Genomic DNA, 15,575 nt, shown 5'->3' on the forward strand with positions numbered 1-15,575 from the left:
TTATAAAAAGTACAAACTACAAAATGGCACACAACAAAAAGCATAATAAAAATGTTAGAAGGTAAATGCCTGCTTATATGAATTATAATTTAAATGCAATAGTATTACAGAAAGTTAATTACCGATCACTAAAATCTCAGACTCATATCTCTTTTTAAATTATACACAATGTGGATTAAAATGTCCCAACAGTAGACATATTTCAGTGATGGTGATTAATGAGATGGAAAATATTGCAAATAAAAAAGGTAGTAAAAAAGTCCCAACATTAACTTTTATTAAAGGAAGCCAGACCTTTCCCACAACTCATAATAAATAGAGCCAACTGCTTTTGGAAACTGCAAAGGTGAACAAAGCTGCAAGTGCCGACAATGAGCAATGTGAGTGCCAAAACAAACAAGGACTTGGTACATGATAAGCTGTCAGTACGTGTCCAGATGAAAAAGAAAACAAGAGACCTTTTATCGCTTTATTGGCACTCCACCCTAATTAGTGGACTTTTGACTATTGTGTTACATCTCACCCAAAAGTAAGAGAGGTGGCTAGTGTCACTTGAGGATGTCATTCATTGAACCTTTTTTTTTTTCAACTACAGCATGCAGTGACACACAGAAATACTAATGCAATGAATGTGTGACCTAAGCATGAAGAGTAAGCAAGGATAATAAGGAAGATTGGCCCTGTATGGTTCAGCTGACAAAGTCAGGCTGGTGGGCAGCGTGAGAGGCAGGGCAGCAGAGGGCAATGGCACATTTTATATAGAGGGCATTCATTCAGACACAAGAAGGTCTACCTCTAAACAAGAGCTACAGAAAACAAGGTGGTCTTAATCGTCTCTACACAGACTAGATAATTGGAACACCTTTTAAGCATGCATATGAAAAGACTGATCTCTGCTCTATCACTAAAAAGTGGCTTAAACATGCAAGGATAGTGCAGCTGCTAGTGTAAAGACTCAGAGATGCACAAATCCTTCATGTCTTCCCTTAAAATGACAGTGACATTAAGTAGCACAGAAAAAAAAAAAAAAAAAAAAAAAAAAAGAGAAAGGGGGACATATTGGATAAACAATAATCTTGATAAATAAAAATGTAAAAACATTCCACCTACATTTATTAGTAGGTATAAGTAATCCATAAACTACAATACCAAGAATTCATTTTCAGGGTTAACCTTGCGGAATAAAAGTAATGAATGGCATCCAGTTCAACATTCTGTACATATCAGTACATCTGCCTATTCATATAGTAGAAATTAACATACTCCGATAGGTATGTAGCATTTTAACAAAAACCTATGGGTGCCTTGTGTGGAATAGGCCAAGTGCTAAAACCTTTATAAAGGAGGTAAAAATCAAACTATTTTTTTTCCTGCGTGACTTACCAAAAATGTATCCATAAATGCATTAGGGGAAAGAATACATTTACATTGAGAGAAACTCAACTACTCTACTCTAACTACTCTACAAATGTAACCTTTTACTGGTTGTTGGCTAATTAATGTAATTTGCAATTTCTCCTACATATGCAAAGGTTTCAGAGCGGTTCCCTGTAACTCAGCTGCCTTGCCACAGAAAATTACTTCCACTTAGTTGGGTATCAATGACTTATTCACTATGAGCTCTAGGACTTGGTATGATCTGCTGAACACCGAGGTCTGAAATGGGTGACTACCTTTATCACACTTCAAACATAAATGAGTTTGCCGGCAATAAAAACACAGAAGGGACATAATTATTGTGAGAGAAATGTACTAGCGCAACAGATCATTTGAAGACTTTTCTATAGGGTGATAATAATGGACTAGGCCATACTAAGACCAGCTGTGTCCAGGTGGATGAAAATAGCAAAATCAAAGAAACAAGCATATTAAAATGTATTGCCATATTGGAAGACTTATCTAATACAAGGGTATCCAAAGACTTGTTGTGGCTGATTAATAATCTTTTACAATTAGATGTGCACTAGGCATGTTAGCAATATAAGAAAATTTAGTTTAAAAAAAAAAAAACGGTTCATTACGGTTATTAGTGGTGTTCCCTGGTGTTCAGTGTTGATACCTTTACTATTTAACATTTTTATAAATGGTGTAGAGTTTGGGATATAAATACAATTTTTGTGTTTGCAGATGACACTAAACTATGTAATGGAATTAAGGAATACAGAATGTCTATAATCTGCAAGCAGACCTGGATGTTCTGTTTGATTGGGCAGCCAAGTGGCAAATGACATTTAATATTAGGAAATGTAAAGTTATGCACTTGGGGGTTAACAAACATGCACGTTTCATACAATGGAAATACATTTGGGGAAGAAAGGAATGGAAAAGGATCTGGGAGATCTGGTAGTTAATAGACTTATTAACAACATGCAATGCCAAGCTGCAATATCTAAAGCTAGCAAAGTACTTTCTTGTATTAAAAGAGGAAAAGACTGCAGAGATCATGACATTACTCTGCCCCTAAAGCATTGGTCAGACCACATCTGAAGTATGCAGTCCAGTAGTTTTGGGCACCTGTTTACAAAAAAAATATTGTGGAAATGGAGAGAGCAGGGAAAGGCAATCAAACTAATAAGGAATGGAGGAACTGAATCTATTCTCCCCCGAGAAGAGACGAATAAGGGAGGATATGATCATCCTGGATGCTTTTCCTAGAAGCACAGAATATAACTGGGTATTAGGCCATTAGTAAAGATAACAGAGACTGTTGATTCAGGGAACATTCGATTGCCTCATGGAATCAGTAAGGAATTTTTCCCTCTTTTGGAACAAAATAGGGGTCTTTTTGTCTTCCTCCTGATCAACTATGTCCATAGGGTTTTATATCTGGGATATGTTTATTTCCTTAGTGGTTGGACTTGATGTCTTTTTTCAACCTAACTTACTGTGTAACTATGAATTGTGAATGCAGTACTAAGTGTTTTATAATGACTCCTGTCTGTAAAATTACAGTGACCTATTGCTTCTTATAACAGTGAAAAGAAAAAAGTAGTTCAAAAGTAACTTTTTTGGCAATGTTCTGGGGCTAAAATATACAGGTAAAAGCAAACAATACCAAGAGGACAAAGTCTAATTTTCTATAAATTATAATTATAACCAAGTATAATTTTCTATAAATTATAATTGTTGCAGAAACAATGTACTTGCTACTTACATGCAAAGGTGTGTGTCTGAAAAAATTGGGTAATCAGAGACTTTTTATTAGGATTTAAAAAACTTTTTTTTTTTTTTTTAAACAGAACATATAAAAATGCTAAAACAAACATTATAAAGTAACAACAAACAAATTAGGATTTCAATGAAGATGTCATTAAAGACCTGGACGTCCATGGAAGACAACAGTGGTGGATGATCGCAGAATCATTTCCATGCTCAGACAAACACCTTCACAACAACCAACCAAGTGAACAACACTCTCCAGGAAGTAGGCGTATTGATATCCAAGTCTACCATAAAGAGAAGACTGCATGAAAGTAAATACAGAGGGTGCACTGCAAGGTGCAAGCCGCTCATAAGCCTCAAGAATAGGAACAGTTCTGAAAAAAAACATTCTTTGGACAGATGAAACCAAGATCAACCTTTACCAGAATGATGGCAAGAAAAAAGCCACAGAAGTATTGTATGCTGTGGCCTCAGCTGCACTATACAGTGAGGACGAGCTAGTAGAGGACATCAGCAGCTACTGCCCAGCCAAGATCTGGAGGAGACATCCCCCGCTTTCACCGCTAGGCGGGCAAGTAGTGATGAGGAGAGTGGCGTGGGAGGTGGTCCCACGGACATCAGTGACGTGCATACACTACTCGATGATGATGAAGGCGATCGCACTTGGGAGCCGGGTGAAGAAGGGGCTTCACCATCATCAGGAGAAGAGGGTGGCAGTTTGCCCGTGAGGCAGTGGCTGAGCCAGCAAGGTGGTAGCATGGCTGGTGGCAGCAGTGGGAGGTCGGGAGCCAGTGGAGAAGGTGTGGAAAAGCTCATGATCCAAAGCATGCCACATCATCTGTAAAACATAGCGGAGGCAGTGTGATGGCTTGGGCGTGCATGGCTGCCAGTGGCACTGGGACACTAGTGTTTATCCATAATGTGACACAGGACAGAAGCAGCAGAATGAATTCTGAGGTGTTCAGAGACATACTGTCTGCTCAAATCTAGCTAAATGCAGTCAAATTGATTGGGAGGCTTTTCATATTAACAGATGGACAATGACACAAAACATACAACCAAAGCAACCCAGGAGTTTATTAAGACAAAGAAGTGGAATATTCTTGAATGGCCAAGTCACCTGATCTGAAGCCAATTGAGTATGCATTTCACTTGTTGAAGACTAAACTTCGGACAGAAAGGCCCACAAACAAACAGCAACTGAAAGCCGCTGCAGTAAAGGCCTGGCAGAGCATTAAAAGGAGGAAACCCAGCAACTGGTGATGACCATGAGTCCCTGAAATGAAGTGATTGTGTTAAAAAAAAATAGCTTTAGTTCCTCACATTTTTATGCAACCTTCTTGTTCAACCCACTGAATTAAAGCTGAAAGTCTGCAGTTCAACTGCATCTGAGTTGATTCATTTAAAATGAATTGTGGCAATGTACAGAACCAAAATTAGAAAAAAGTTGTCTCTGTCCAAATATTTATGGACCTAACTAAGTCACACAACTGTGCAGTTGTGTAGAGTCAGTGCTGCTGTGAATACATTTTTGCCAATTGTGACTATAGGGTCACAAAAATTGCTTCCGATTCCAACTACACAGTGTGCAAAATACAGAAAATGTTAGCTCATGAATAAATAATTTAGCATGGATATCTAGATTTCCATATTTAGGCTTTAGCAGTATAGCCCAGTTAGCACAATTCTCATTAAAGTTAGCTGTATAAATAGGGTTGCCACACTGTTTTACGGTCTTTCTTGATACTTTCAAGTGCTACATTCATAATTCCATATTCGTGTATAGGGATAAGCGAGCAAATTTTTTTAATTCGGTCTCGCGGTGAATTGGGCCACTCGCTTACCAAACATGTAGGCAAGAACGGCATTTGTAAATTCCTGTGATTGCTCTTGCAGCCCTTTACTAGTTGTATGTGTTCTTGGATAGAGTTTCTCTATCCAAGAACACAGGATTCCTGTGTTCCTGGATAGAGAAACTCTATCCAAGAACATATACTACAGGACGGCAAGAGCAATCAGGGGAGTAGAGCAGCTCTGCTCCTCTGATTGCTGTTGCAGTCAGAGAGGAGGAGTATCGCAGCTGCATTTATGAATGCAGCCGCAATAATCCCCCTCTTAATAAGAGATCCCCGGGCACTACAGGTTAGAATGAGGGCTTGCCCTCATTCTGACCTGTAGTTCCTGGGGATCACTCACTGACAGGAGGATTCCCACAGCTGTATTTATGAATTCAGCTGTGATAATCCTATAGTGATTTCGGATAGTTAGCGAAATTTCGGAACTTTGAGGAAATTTCCGCGAGAATGCCAGAGGCATTCGCGTTCATCCCTAGTCATGTAGGTCTTTGAATGATGTTTATGTATTTTATGTATAAGCCTCCATTATTTATGAGGAATATATGTTTTAAGGGCTTTTATTGAAGCCCATATGTGAGAGAAAGGTGTTGAAGGCATGTCAGAGAGTTGTCCCCATGTTGGTAAAGACATTGTGCACCTATACAACAAGCAAGCCACCATACCTAGCTGCCATCAATCTAGTATGCAACAAGGAAATTTCTTACACATAGACATTATTGAATTGTCAGCACAAAACATGTAATTTCAAGGTTAAGCACTTTAGAAACAGACCTTCCACCATATCTGTTTGTCTCCTTGGTGGTGGGTGTTTTGTGTTTGCACAAAATACTAGATACTGGATGTGTCTGGGCTGATTGTGTGTTTTTGACTATTTATCTGCTCATGTAATTTTCCGAAGGCTGTAGGGAAGAGTTGCCCATAGCCTGTGGCATTTCTCCAGAGTCTGTGTACTCCATTAAAAGGACAGGATGATAACAAAATGGAAAACAGGGGACATACAGGAGGAGAATGTGCAACATTTTAAATGCAAGAGGTGAGAAATATTGCACAAGCAATATGGTTGAGAATCTGAATGTGTACAAAAAGCTTTCAGTAGAGGTGACCTGAAATAGGAAGTCTCCTTCTAAAAAGACATCTAGAAGACGGGGACTAAACACTGGTGCAGAGAGCAGACAGAAGTCAGGTTATGCTGACTGAGGGTTTATAGTGCAATAAAGAGTACAAAAAGTGCTTCCGTATTTTTGACAGGTAACAAGAAATTTAGGATCATAAAGAAAATAATCATAAATAGCACAGTGTATGGAACATTTTAGTATTGTAGATGCTAGCCAAATGAAAATGATCAGTATAAAAGCTGATAATGTAAAAGGAAACCTTAAACCAGCTGTCAAACCCCCTTAGGGGAAGCCAAGAGCTTACCTGAATGGTTTTTTGCGTGTCACCAACGCTGACAGGCAGTAAAGGCGAAGACAGATTCCATTCACTAGACACATTCACTTTAGTCCCATCAACTTCCACCTGTTTGGACATCATAACAGACTATTAATATAAAGGCAGGCATAAAGCTTTTCTAAAGTTCATTACTGCACACAAAGCAAGAGGCATTTTAAACAGATGGCTTCTAAGCAATCTGTCATGTTCACCAATCCTGTTATACGACAGGGTCCAAATATGTAAGCATCCAGCTATCTCTGGGGAAAGGTGAAGGACCTGTGAACATCTGCCTCTGGGTACTGCCACATCAAGTGATTTCCAGCAAACAACAAAATGCCAGCTAAATTGTGGGTGTTTGTAGACATGCTACATTTAACAAAATTAGACAGGTAATTTAGAAACATTGAGGTGACATTTTGCTAGTTATAGGACAGGCCTAGCATATAATATCCTCTCTGAGGCTTAGACCTGTGTATTACCTTAGAGTTTTTCATACTTCTAATTAATAAAAAAAAAAGCTTCAATTAGGAGTAAAATTTTATGCTATACTGTTTTTACAAACTTTTCTCAATAGCATCATACAGCACATAAAATGTAAAGACTGAGGAATGATTGAATTTTGAAAGGCTAATTTACTAATCAGTTGCATGGTTTTTGCAAAGAAGTTGATTATGTTTACAGTAAATGTTAGAAATCAGGGTAATTATTCCCACCACTTTGAAGTACCTTAGATTATTTCTAAATATTACACTTTCATTCTATCTGAATTCTGCAGCACCTAAAATAAACCTTCCACAAACCTGGAGAATGCAACAGTCAGTAACTTGAAAGATACATACAGCTATATACAAGTTTTATGCACATTATTTGCTATTTGTTACTATGTGTTTTATATTTTATCCGTTTTGTTACTGCACTAAACGTTCTGAGCTGATAACTTGTGTACTGTCACTTTTCTTGTTCTTGTTACATTTGTTTCCAGCTTACTATAAGGACTACAGAACTGTCAGAATGTCTCTCAATGGACAGATCCATGAATGACTGATAGAGAAACAATGATGACAATTGAGGAATGAAAATATGATTAGCTTAGAACATTTGATGATACTCATCTTTACAATGTCACAACATGAGTCAATATTGAGAAAAGATAAACCCAAAATGTGGATCCTTGTCCAGGGACCAGGAATTTAATGCATATGTCTGAATGGGAGGGGAAAAAAATAAAAGACATCAACTAAAAGTGGGCAAGTCAGCCAAATCACAAGTTAAGCCTATTGTTAGAGGTTAGGAGGTGTAAACTACTCAGAACAGATTTGTACATGTCAAAAAACATTTTGACTACAACAGTGTTTTTCTTTAAGATAGCCATACAAGTTTGCTAAAGATTTCATAAAAATTGTGTCAAAAAGCTGCATGGACATTGGAACATTAACAGAAAATAATCACAAAAGAATGGGAATGCTGAATTACAAAATGAAAAAAAGACCATATTGGAATTTTTCTGTCAATTCTCCTTGCTCTCCACTGATTTATAGGGTTACATGCAATATATCAGTCTTCTGGGTTGGCCAATATCCCTTGGATAGCAAATATTTATGCCAACCAGCTGTAATGGATGGTCAAATAATAAATATGCAACAATATTTAAAAAAATGCAAGACACATTCTACAGGGCTTACTTTTTTTTTCTATCTGTAAGCAACACTTAGCATATTTATAGAATAATAAATATGATATTAAGCAATCATTCACTGCAGTTAATTCGTTCAGAATCAGGTGTCTAACACAACAGAGAATGCATGGTGAAAATCACATTCATTGCTTCATCAATAGTCTCCTAGGCTTCTCTATTAATGTATTTGCTCTTGTAGGGGCTGTGTATTTTCTTCCTGGTCATTATTTACTTTACTGTAGAAAAAATGTTACCATAAATAGGACTATAGCTTTTATCTGTATAAAAAACAAAAACAAAAAAAAAAAAAACACACACACATTGTGCAAATGTTTTTTTTACAAATATACAGTTTGATTAAAATGAGAAGTCAAACAAAGCCCTATAGGATAATACAAAAATATATTCATTTTGTGAAATATAATCAATGTGGCTAGAAAGTATTATATGCTCATTTTCTGTAAAACAACTAAAAGTACCCCTACTTTGAAAATATAAAACAAGTTAACCTTGTGCGAGCCTACATGCAATATTATAATATTGTATAAATATATGCACTTTTAATTCCATGTTTCTTTTGCAATTGATTTTCACCAATGCATTAAAGCAGACCTAAAGTGACAAAACAAAAAACCCACCAGACAGTACTATTTGAAAAAAGAGACATGCAATATCTCTTCTGTCACATAATTTCCTGGCTCCTGGTGGCTTTTTGTTTCTGCTCCAAACTACACAGCCCATGCGTTGTGTACCTTGGAGTTCAGTTTTGTAGCTGCCAGGGATAATGCGCATGCACAGGACTTACATCGTCCAGTCACTGAGGGGGGTGGGGGGATTGTCTGGCTTGCTGCTGTGGAGTCGGGGGTGAAGATGGCAGCGCCCATTCATGCATCAATGACAGGTCCTGGACCTGTCATTGATACAGGGAGACAGCACAAGATAAGTATGTGCCATAATATGCTATGTATACTTGCTGCTTATGGCAGAGGCTCACCACCTACCAACAAGTATAATTCCACTTTAAACCCTGCACACACATCAGATAGACACCAAAATACTGTCAACGAGGTTTCTAGTGACAGGTGAATAAGTGAACACTGTACACACAAGTACTGTTCTGTTCTTTGGAAAGGGGAGGCAGAGCACAAGCGAGTGTCATTCCACTGTGCTCTGCTCTTTAGAAATACATAGTGACCATTCCTGATTGGTCATTCATCAATTCTCCGTGGCAGGGGACTGTTCTTGTGTTTGTCTCGGGCAACAGTCATCTAATGTGTAAATATTATATATTTTTTAAAAAAATGTGTTAGCTGCAAGAAATCCAAGCACCAAGCACAGCGATGTTTTTCTTTTGGGCTACATTCTTTAGGCTTTGTACACTTCAGATGATTCTTGACCAATATGAGCGGCCATGTGTACATAGTGTAGTCAAACGTCATTCAAGGATCCATAAACGAAAGGCGATGAACAACCACAATAGGCGTGAAGGAAGGCGAGCGGGTGTGGCATGCTTGTCCCCCCTCCCCCTTTCCATAGAACAGAACAGCGCTCATTTGTTTATTTTTAGTTTATTTTTTGTTTGCAATGACAATTGAGAGTGTACGCAGCCTAAGACATCTAGTTTTAAAGAAGCATATGTCAATAAACTGCTTAGCTCTTTTGAACAAACACCTAAATAGGGTAAATTCCAAACTCAAGAAGCCAAGTGTGTATGGTTTCCTGAATATATATACACACCAGTATTCCCCCAAGTGCCTGTCAAGTGCCTCCAATATGGTTTCAAGAAGCCTTTCAGAAAGACTTCAACACTTGTCCAATTCACATTCTATTTAAACACATTCCTCTCAACTAGAAATAAAATAGGAATGTCAGTTTGTTGTCCAGATGCACACTAAATATATTTTACCGTTATAAAATACAAAGGCTTCTGATTTATCATAATTATTGGGGTTCATCAACTCTTGGCTGACAAGCTTATAACAGATCTTTGTCTTACACAGTTGATAGTGCACCAAAGGTTTCATATCTAGCTATGGAACTGTTTATGACTTTTCTCAATCACCTATCTGCAATAGTTAAGAATTTTTAGAAAGCGTGATCATAGATGTAGCATACATTTTGATCCAATCACAGTTTCTGTTTGAGGATTTTGAAAAAGCTGCTCCAGCTTGGTAAATTTCGCACAAATACTTGCTGCCAGTCACCAGAAATTGAATTCCTCATAATTTTCCCAGTAAAGTTTTCAGCCTCTTCCTAAAAGTAAAATATGTAGTCCTACAATTGTCACATAATTGTAACTAGCACAAGGTCAATTCCAGGCCATATTGATTTAAACATGGTTGAAATAAGGTACCACAGATGGTTCTTCGTATTTATATCCAAGAGTAGGGGCGCTACACTTGGTGATATTCTACACTAACACAAAACTATATTCAGAACACAAAAACACAAATTCACACAATCTAATAAATAAATTTACCTAAATTCTTATTAACAAACTGGCATACAAATATTGAAACTATACAAAAGCTTCCGAAAAAAAAGTTTATCAAGACACGTGTGCAGGTCTTGTAGGGACTGGCCTAGTTTTTTATTTATGCTGTGGTGCTGGCTGAACCTGGATGGATCTAGTTTTTTTTTTTTCTCACCTACTCATACGCACATCAAGCAATAGTCTAGGCCCATATGAAACAGCAACTGGGGAACTTATGCATATACCATGTGTCATGTTTTTACTATTCCTTTAATACATTAAGAGGTTGGTTGCCCATTTTATAGGTTTTAACAGTTATGGCTCTATTTATAAAACAGGGAATTTGACATTCCCTCTTGGCAATCAATTACTGCCGCTAAACTGAACACTATTGAAACACATGGACCTAGAAGATTCCCACAAGGGAATGTCTGATTACCTGTTTTATCTATAGAGCTCTTAGTGTTGTATTTCCACTCTGTTTATGTTGGGGGCTTTCTATTTTACAGTGGTGCTCTTGCACCAAATCTTGTCTGAAAAAATCTAATTCATTTATATGCGAATACCCTGTCCTACCCCAACCTGGATTTGATCATATTGCAATATTCTATAAAACACACAACTATTTGCTGTCCTTTGTGAGTTATATGTAAGTAAATATCTGAGGTTCCACCAATAAGATAAAAGTAGTATTAAGCTTGAAATCTTTAATACAAACTATGGAAATTCGTTTAAATCTATATGCAATTATGTATGTCAAAATGGTATAATTTTGAACAAAAACATTGTATGAAGAAACTTGTTTTGGCTTTGTACAGATAGTAAAGAATATGGTCCAGATATGGGCAAGGTGAAGCCTGGGAGGCTGGTTTAACCCTATTAGTTAATGATTTAAAACTGCATCTTTACTGCTGTGTGTTGCAGTTTAAAATCATTTGAATAATAATGATGGCTTACTTGGTTACTTGGAAATAAAACCTTCTAAAACAGGACACAATACCTCTTTGTAGCTACCATCACACTTGCACATCTGCAAAGTTGTTTGGTTAATTTCCTCATAGCACAGTGTAAAAATTTAATAGGCGCTTCACCAACTGCTGTGAGTTATAAATTATTACTACAAATTATAACCTGAACTAACACAAGTAGGTAAAAAAAAATCTATAGCACATGCTTTGTCAGCATACAAAATAATATTCAATAATTAACTCCCTTTTGAATGACACACTGCTAAAGAGGTCTGAAGCAGCAGGAGGCAGTTTGAACCAATCATTAGGTGCTATATATGGTATATCCTGAATACTAACTATTAACTAGAAAGAAGCCGTGCTATGCTCTCTGCATAATAATTCTAGCTCCAAAATTAATGTCACCTTTGTTTCATCTAAAAGAACACTAACATATAAAAGCAGAGATATTTTTCTTTGGAGATGCAAATAATAATAATAATAATAATATGTTAAACCTTTCAAAAATGAAGCTTTCCCAAAAAGTCTTATCTAAATACAGAATTTTTGACAGTTGCTTACATTATCCAAGTTTTAGACGGGGGGGGGGGGGGGGGGGGGGGGCAATTATCAGCAGCTAGTCATACAGCATGTCATTCCTTTAGCAACAACTGATTTTGGTACATAAAGTCTCCGACAGTCATGCAAAGTTATAGGGTTTCATTAATAAAAAATACTTCTATAACTAAAATAGATATGCGACTCCTAAATATACATACACACACACACACACACACACACACGAGCATATCTGTGTATACTGACATATACATGTAACCAAGCTAACGCAGCTTCCTGTGGTGGAGTGGCCAGAATGCTGCCCTGCTCCTGAAACCAGAACGCAGTTGCCACTCTCATTTAGGATGTGCCTGCAACCACAGTGAGCATCAAAACCATTAAAGGTAATGGGACTAATAGCATTGTCACTGCTACAATCTAAGCAAAACTGTTTTTATTGTTGGTCAATGCCAAGTTCGGAAGATACATCCCTCTATTTATCTTTGCATTTTGAGCTGTCACCAAAGTAAAGCCCAGTACAGACAAGTAGATTTGCTGGCAATTTTGTGCTAAACTGACCAATCCAATCAATTAATTGGTAGTAGTCCCAAAAAACTGCAAGTTTACAAGTTTGCCTTTCCAACTGTTTTTCTTTGATAGAAAGCAATTGAAATTCAAGTTGGATGTAACTGATCATTCATACAGACACTACAATTCATGTACTTTTGATTGATAATTACCAACACATCTTCTCTGCTGAGTTAGCAGCAAAATTCATTTTAGAATAATTTTAGATATGGTTGTTTTTCGTGTATAAATTGGAAATCTGTCTACTAGCCCAAAGTAGTAAGGGAATATCCCTCAATTGGGACACATTTTGCTCTGACAGCAAGATTCTTTAAATTGAGATGTATTTACACTCATTCACTATTACATTAAAGCACAGGAAAGAAAATAAAATCTCAACTTTACATTATCAGTAAAACATGGTGTTTTAAACCTGGTGTTTTAAATCCTCCCTACTCTATCTTAAAAAAAAAGTTTCTACTATACAGTAAAGCAGAAAGTAAAGTAGTGATAATATAAACTGTAAAAGTCAACAATATTCTTAAAAATCAGCTATTACATACTAGCCCTCCAGCATATTTTAAGTACAATATTCTTGTTTTTATTTACCAATAACTTCATTTATTAGGAGTCATTAAGGTTTGGAGATCTGATTTAGATTCCAAATTGGTACACACAGCCTTATAATGAATTTGCTCAATACAAATGGCAACACAAAATACTGTGTTTTGTTTGTTAACTAGGACTATCTATCCAATAATATGACAAAGGTATAGATCACATTACGTTTAGAAGACATGTCTGTACAAAGGTAACTGATTTTCTTTTTTATTGTAACCGTATGTGATTTATTTTTTTTGAGAGTTGGTTCTCCCATCCAGTGTTATCATGATGAACATGAAGGAATTACCTAACTCATATAAAGTAAATATCCGGAAATACATTGGTACTATTTGTATCTCACTTTCATTGAACATTTGTTCCAGATTCTGTTATAAAGCTATTTCAATTGTGTAAAGAACACATATTTAAAGTTATAACATTGGTGGGAATTATTATGACCTTGTGAACTTGGATTTCACACAGGATACATTACAGTGTCACCAGTTTCCAGGTCACGTTTCTCTTTATTCATTACGGTACTGGAAAATATTATCACATTTCTCTTTTATGTCCATGAATTTGATTGTGCCAGCTTACATCTGACCATTACAATCAGCAAGAAATGTTATAGGTAACATTAAAACACAGACAACAAAATGTTGAAAGCAGAATGAATACCACCAGTCTATCGTTAAACATTTGTTCTTGTAAAAACATTTTAATCGTCAATTCTAAAAACACTTCCAATAAGACTGAAGTCATCTGAACATGGATTTTGTGAATCCATTATGCAATCCGAATGGGAATTTCCCCAAAAAAATGAAAACATAATCTATCATGAAGCAAAAATGCCTGTTTAGAAAAACCCACTGAACTGAAGCAGTTTTTCCACAATGCAAAGAAAAACCTTTTCAAAATATATAAAGCCTGATGTATTTATCCCAAAATCTGTATCGTTTTAATCCCTGTTACTTTAGCTGGGTAATTTGTTCTGTATTTATTGTGTTAAAAAGTGCACCTCTTTCAATTTTGTAACACACCAGCTAACACAACTGACAAAACTTCTGCTGTTACAGAGGTGGTCATACTTGCTGATGGGCATTTAGTTAACAGCCCCTGGCTGCTATTTACCCTTCTAATTCATATACAAATGGTGAGAGTATACTTGGTTTTTCACACACTTCTCTGCATTTTGACTAAGTTTTTGTTAGTTACATGGTGTTATATATTATGTGTTGTTGTTCATCAGAGGTTGTATTTACCCAGTAATAAGTCTCGCTAATGACAAGATACGTAAAACCCTAGAACTGACTGCATATAATATCATTATAAAAAGTCTACTGAATGTACAATAAATTAACCCGACATACAACACAACATTTTTGAAATAGTGGCCCTTGAGGCTGCTACTTTGCATTGTGGCGTGTCCATTGCACAGTTTCATACAATCTGTAGACCATTTTTGTAATGAAAACAAGTGCAATTACCAGGACAGCCTTTCAGTTTTTTTCTGTTTCAATATATCTTATATCGTAGATAGCTAATTTCAACTGCTTTTATTATATCATCACTACTAAATTCTTAGTCTTACTGACTATCCATTATATGAATTTAATACAAATCAACAGCTTGACCTAATACAGTAAGACGTTCAATATAAGGGCTTACTTTCACTGTGTTCCACTACAGAGTGGGTGACAGAAAAGCAGAGAATGCTCATGTTATGCCACACACCTCCTCTGTACAGTCTTTCCAATGAAGTGGTTGAGAGCTTTGACATTACAGGTAATAAATGCATGCGGTTTAAAATGAAAATGTTATAACTTTGCAAAAAACAATGATTGATGAACTTTGCTTTGTAGAGAGGGAAGATTGGGTGTAAAAAAAATATATATATAAATAAAAAAAAAAAAAAAAAAGATTTTTGTTGGAGTTTTGCGATGGTATGTCGAATTAAAAACACCTGAAATACTTAGTGATTCTGACAGAAATTGAGCCAGCTCCTACATTACTGTGGTGGGCTGACTACATTGCTACACCAGAAGAAAGGGAGAAATAGGCAGCTGGTTTGGAAGGCATATTATTAATTCAACTGCTCAAGAACACCTGACAGTAAAGTTTGTCCTAACTATGACATATGTATCACATACATGCTAGGGGTTAACCCACAAGCCAATATAAACACCACTTTAGCCTAAACGGCACTTGGCTATAAATATAGTTCTAAAAAAATAAGCCGAAATTATATATATATATATATATATATATATATATATTTCATATTTAGTGCAATTTAACTC

General features: G+C 36.4%; 1 protein-coding gene across 1 annotated transcript in view; it reads right to left on the reverse strand.

Annotated features, from left to right (window-relative positions):
- The window catches only part of PCCA (propionyl-CoA carboxylase subunit alpha), a 173,840-nt gene that overhangs the window by 33,826 nt on the left and 124,439 nt on the right, over nucleotides 1-15,575 (reverse strand). The window contains exon 20 of the mRNA XM_072411643.1: nucleotides 6,438-6,536. Coding sequence (XP_072267744.1) covers nucleotides 6,438-6,536 — 99 coding nt within the window. The remainder of the gene's footprint in view (nucleotides 1-6,437; nucleotides 6,537-15,575) is intronic.

Source organism: Pyxicephalus adspersus, chromosome 1 (assembly GCF_032062135.1).
Source record: "Pyxicephalus adspersus chromosome 1, UCB_Pads_2.0, whole genome shotgun sequence".
NCBI lineage: Eukaryota > Metazoa > Chordata > Amphibia > Anura > Pyxicephalidae > Pyxicephalus > Pyxicephalus adspersus.